At 44.4% G+C, this 6000-nt stretch overlaps 1 protein-coding gene across 3 annotated transcripts in view; it reads right to left on the bottom strand.

Annotated features, from left to right (window-relative positions):
- Nucleotides 1-349: 349 nt before the first annotated feature.
- The window catches only part of Uspl1 (ubiquitin specific peptidase like 1), a 31947-nt gene continuing 26296 nt past the window's right edge, over nt 350-6000 (bottom strand). For 2 of the 3 annotated variants that reach the window (XM_028779719.1, XM_028779720.1), the window contains 2 exons: nt 5433-5590; nt 350-2368 (listed from right to left, as the gene is read on the bottom strand). In XM_028779719.1, coding sequence (XP_028635552.1) covers nt 525-2368; nt 5433-5590 — 2002 coding nt within the window. In that variant the 3' untranslated portion in view covers nt 350-524. The remainder of the gene's footprint in view (nt 2369-5432; nt 5591-6000) is intronic. The other variant, XM_028779721.1, reaches the window with a different exon arrangement.

Raw genomic sequence — 6000 nt, 5'->3', positions numbered from 1 at the left:
CTAAAAGGTACTCTGTGTGTGTGTGTGTGTGTGTGTGTGTGTGTGTGTGTGTGTGTGTGTGTATACACATGCATGGTTTAGAGGCCAGGGCAGTTTTGGGTGTCCTCTTAAGTCCACTCCACCTCATTCCTTGAGACAGAGTCTCCAGTGTAACTGGAGCTGATCTGCTTGGTCTGGCCAGTCAGTACGCTCCTGGCACTCCACATCTGCCTGCTTACACTGGTTCTGGGAACTGAACTCAGTGATCGCACTTGCTGCGCATCCTTCAGCACCTGAGCCATCTCCCCAGACTCCACACACCAACGGCAGAACCATACCATGCTTCCACAATCACAAAATGACACTGACAAAAACTGGGCTGAGGACTTTAATTTGCGGTAGAGCCCATGTCTCACAGGCAGACTCCAGTAGCTCCCAGCTTCCCCGTGGCTAGAACACAAGGCTGTGTACTTCAAGCAACACTACCCACAAGACACAGCCTCCTAGCAGCAGTGGTCAGTATTACAGTAAAACACAGCATGCACTCAACAATTCTCAAACAGAGAGTCATCAAAATGAGGTATGTCTAGTGTGTCATCAGCTAAAGAATTCAATGCTGAAGTGGAAAAAAAATCATCAAGAATATCAGTCTTCATGGGACTTCCCAAGTTCAAGGTTCTAATACAGGCACTGTCTATGACTGAATGCAGATTAACTTCACATTGGTTTTTCTCAGGGCTACAGTAATTATGGTCCTGTTTCAGACATGTGTTCTGGGCAACAGCACTAAATTCACTAGGTGCTGGGATTGGGGTGCTGTCTCCCATTTCCAAGTACCTCAACTCAAGCTCCCCACTTTCTGAGGGCTCTGACAGGGCTGTAGGCGACAGCAACTCTGCTAAAATCTCCTCATGACTCTGGCTGTTACATGAGGTGCCATCAGGAGCAGAGGTGCACCCAGACTTGTTGTCTGCAAGGTCAATTTGATACTGTAGTTCTTTGAACAGGTCTTCTATGGACTCACAGTCATTTGGAGACCCACAATGGGATGCAGGCTCTGAATGGTCACTTACAGGTGTTCCACGGTGCGGGGAAGACATGAGGGCGGCTAGTTTCTTCTTTTTTGCCTTTAATTTTTTAAGAAGTTTGAGCCGAAGCTTATGAACCTGATCTTCAGCTGCATCCCCACAGCTTGCTGGAGATATGGCGCTTTCATCACTGAGGGATCTGTGGCTGAGGGGAGGTGGACGTGGGCCTTCCTGCTCCTTCACCAGGGCTGAGGCAGCGTTCCCAGGAGCCGTGCTGCCCAATGGTGGGGAGCTGCTCCCTGGAGATGGCTCCTCCACATGCTTAGCTTTCCTGGACATCCTTTTAGATCTGTGGTTTATACTTTTCGTTTTAAAGCCATCAAAATTATTGGCTCCTTTAACAGAGGGCTGCAGGTCAGTTACTGCTCTACTCTGAGCCAAAACACAGGGTGGCATAAATGCGCCACCCCTGCTCAACAGCCCCTTCACCCAACTTCCCACGAAGGTTTTCTTCTGGTCATCTTTCCGAGGCTGATTCTGTGCTGACCTGGCTGCTACTGTTTTAGAAGTTGCTGCACTTTCTCTTTTTCTCAAATTAGATGCCTGAGATTTACCAGGTTGTTCTGGGTTTAAGTTCTCAGTTTTCCGTGGCAGCAACTGTATCTGAGAGTCCGTCTCAGTTGCCATGGACTTCAATTCCTGAACAAGAACAGCAACAGGGGCATCAGTCACAGGTTTAGGAATCACAGTGTCCCCTGTCTGAGACGGTGCTGCCTGCAGGTCTGCGCTCACAGCTTGGGATGGGAAACTTGAATCCACACATGGGGCAACTAGCTTTCCTTCACACAGGTTAGACAACAAGGAAGACCCCAGGGAGTCCTGGGGCTGAAAAGCAAGTACTCTGACAAGTCCTGCACTTCCTGCCACGGGTTTGTCTTCCAACAGGCAATCTTTGGAGTCAATCTGAGAAACAGAGGCAGTTTCCTGGATGGTCTCTTCAAGTGCTGAGGGTAAAATGCTGTTGACCAAGCCTTTTGTTCCTGAAAGAACACTACCTCCATGAGCTACACCTTGGATTTCTGGAGGAGTCTGAGGAGTGCCTGCCATCGGTGTGGGATGAGCAACTGAGGGTTCTGAGGTGGTGGTCCCAGCCAGAGAACACAGGGCTGGGCAAGTTGGCAACTCCTCACCTGACACAGGCTGCACATGCGGCTTCATGCATGGAAGGCAGGCATCTTCTTCAACTGGCACCTGGGATTTTCTTTCCCAAATAACGATATGTGTCTCTGATGCTGGCACTTCACAGGTCACATGCCTTTTAGCACATGGACCCTTTAGGTCATCACACTCCAGCCAACTCCCTGGGAAACAAGAAACACAGCTACAGGTTAGACCTTCCTGACACCATTCTTCCTTCCCAGTTGCTGTGTCACTCAGCACCACGAAGGGAGCACTGGCAATCTGTCCTCGGTCACATGCTTTTCCTTCTGATCACAACAGTTGTGATCTGCTGGCTAGTTTATATTCTTTATTAAATACACATCGACTCACAACAGAATCTGTGTAATTTCAATTCAGAAGAGGAGGATTCAATGTGTATGGCGAAGGAAGAGTCTACAGATCACACAAGGCAACTCTGTGGGAGCAGCCTCAGGCTGTCATCCGGCAGCATGGGCACTTGGCAGTCCTTTCTGTTTGCATAGTTTCAAGGATGTGCTAGGTGTACAGTGTAAGGGTCATAGAAAGTGGACTACAGCACAGAGCATGAGGAGAAAGGAAGTAGATTAAACTATTCCTTAAAAGAAGAAAAGGAGATACCTTAGAAAGATAGCTTAAGGAGGAGACGGAGGAGGGGAAGAAGAAGAAGGAGAAGAAGAAAGGGACATCTTACAGGATAGCTTTAAGAAAAAAGGAAATAACGGATTCTGGAAGGGGGTGAAAAAACTGGAATCCCATGTATTGCTGGTGGAAATATAAAATGGCTCAGAAATAATCTAGTCATGCGAGAGCAAATGACTCTACTCTGAGTACACACTCACAAAAGCAACTGCCCATCAGTGTCCCAACAGATCAATGGGGGTCATTACTCAAGAGTGAGAAAGGAAGGAAGCTTGGCACACAAAACCTTGAAAATGTGCTAAATGAAATAAGTAGAACACAAAAAGGCAAAGCCCTGGTTCCACCCGCATGAGGGGCCGAGAGATACAAGGTAGGACAGTGGCTCCAACAGCCTGGGAGGGGACCTGATGTCTACTGAGCACAGTTTAGTTTGTTTTGAGGAATGAGAGCTCTGGATACAGATGCTGGTGATGGATTTATGGACTATAAATGTAGTGGATGGCAATAAACTATAAGCTTAACATGTTGAAATGGAGGAATTATACTATGTCCATTTTGATACAATAAAAAAAAATTAAGCAAACAAAAATCACGTTGGAAAGAAAATGGCCTGATGCTGAAAGACAGCAGGGGTTAGAGGAAGGTGGAATCTTATATTTACTTACATTTTATTTATGCCACAGGAGAATTTGAGAAAAGATCATTACTACAAGTCTAGATAAATAATAGCTTCTCAATAATTAACATGGGAATTGTGGCAAAACAGACAGACAGCTCTATCTATGGTGTCTGATGTGCTGAACTGAGGAAGCATGGTGCCAAGTATTACCATGCCCACTACATAAACACTTTCTGTCCCCATTTTAGACATCATGGTTACAGCAAGCAGTGGAGATATCACAACCCACAGCACTGTCTCACAGTACTACAGTATTCTGAGAATCAGGGAGAATCAGGGAGGTTAGGGAAGGAGAAAGTCCATTCTGCAGCTGGACTTCAGATCACTTTAGATGCTATGTACCTACTAGTCAAGTTCTAAGGTATCACATTAGTGACTAAGGACAAATAGAGGTCTAAGGTCCAACAGATTTTAATCCCTTAAAGACAAAAAATTAAAACAAGATTACAATACTACTAGTGAAGTGGACCATGACCAGCAAGGGGTGGAAAGAGAGGTGAGTGTTGGGGTCATGGGTAGGGATAAACACAGTCAAAGTACATTATATACAGGCAAAAATGTCACAAAGAAAACCAGTTCTGCACAATTAATATAGCGCAGGCACACATGTACAAAGAGACACACATTTATTAGAACAGCCAAAGTCTCTACTACCACCAAGTATCAGCAATAATGGGGACAAGAGCAATTGTTTGTCACAAAACTAAAATTCTGCCATTTGACCTAGCAACCAAACTCCTTGGTATTCATAACAAATGGGCTGCAAAGTTTATATGTAAATCAGAGCATTGTTCCTCATATCTGCCTAAACAGGGAAACAATCTAGATGGTTTTTCTTTGTTTTGTGTGTGTGTTTAGGAGAGTACAGACCAGAAGACAACCTTAAGTTGCATTTCTTAGCATTTTGAAGAAAGGGTTTCTCATTTGCCAAATATGACGGGCTAGACAGCCAGCAAGCTGAAGGGATTTCTGGGATTTCAACTGTGCACCATGTCCAACTTTTTGTATGTAGGCTTTGGGAAGAAATTAGGTACTCCTGTGGCACAGCAGACAACTGGCCATTTCCCCAGCCCCCAGGCATCTTCTCCTTAGGTGGTAAATGTACATAAAGTAAACATCCACATTCAGAGACAATGGAATGTCATTTGGAAAACGCAGTGCTATGCTTTGAAAAGATGTGGAAGTATACTAAGTTCACATTCCTAAGCAAAAGCAGTGCATACGAAAAGGCCACCATGTGTACGACTCAAGTTAAAGAGCTGGAATATTGCAGGACTTACGATGACGGCAACGAACTGGACAGTAGTATTTTTAGGGTAGAGAAACTACTCTGTATGGTGGTACAATGGTGAACAAATGTTGGCTCCTTCACACACAGGTATCAATGGATAGATATAGATTGTATAGCTCATGTGAATCCTGAGCTATGGTCTTTGGGTAACAGTATATACTATTGTAGGTTTGTTGAATTAACAAATCCTCCAGTCTTGCATAGACGTATATAGGAAGAAAAATAGGCAACATAAACAAATTCAGTGGATGATCCAGACGTCACAGGTACAAGAGCTCTGTTGATGGGTAAGTTAGAAGAAAAAAACAAACAAACAAACAAACAAACAAAAAAAACAGGTCGGAAAACATTTTTTTTGTAAGTGTCTACAAAACCAAATGATGTTAAGAAATACAACAAAAAAAAAGAGTAAATACATAAACCCTACAGACACACAGCACAGAGTCAGGAAGGATACCCAAAACACCATATTTAAGAGGAACAGGAGTGGCAAAAGTAAGAATATAGGAGAAAGGGGAAGAAAAAGTCCAGATGAAGTCCGTCTTTAACCAAAGCAACTCCACAAGGCTCTATCTCTCAAGCTCGGTATCATAAAAGAGAACGTTTAGACACTTACCATCGGCATCTAAAATCCAGGTTATAAAATGGTTATTTGCTTGGTACTGTATTACCGACGTGACTTGATAAAGACTACCTTCAAAGTGAAAGGCATAGTGCTGCAAATCCCTCCTTGGTAAGCCTTCCACGAAGTGCAGCATGAGTATGGGCGACGCTCTGTGGAAAGGAGGCAGAAGTCAAACCAATTTCATGCCCCGGTCTGTTCAGGGATACAGCACCTCCAGCTGTGTGCCTTAATTAGAAAGGGGACAGTTGCTCTAGGGAGCATGTGACACTAACGCCTTTGAGACGATGGCCAGCAGCTGGGAGCCACTGTGCAACAGGACTGACAAAGATCCTTAAAGAAAACTTGCTGTGCCACAGAACTATGCTGCCAGCACTGAAGAGAGAGGCCCAGTCCTTGAGAATCTCCTCTGCTATCAATCATTTTTCTGTGAAGTGGGAAAAGAGCAGACCTTATACCTAAGATATTCCTAAGATATTCCGACACTGAACTCATCTTAAGAAATTAGAGGACCCATTAAGTTCAAATTTTCACTTAAGAAAAACTATAAAATACACTGGTA

This window comes from Grammomys surdaster, unplaced genomic scaffold (genome assembly GCF_004785775.1).
Source record: "Grammomys surdaster isolate TR1022 unplaced genomic scaffold, NIH_TR_1.0 362, whole genome shotgun sequence".
NCBI classification, from domain to species: Eukaryota; Metazoa; Chordata; class Mammalia; order Rodentia; family Muridae; genus Grammomys; species Grammomys surdaster.
This window is presented reverse-complemented; position numbering and strand designations above follow the sequence as displayed.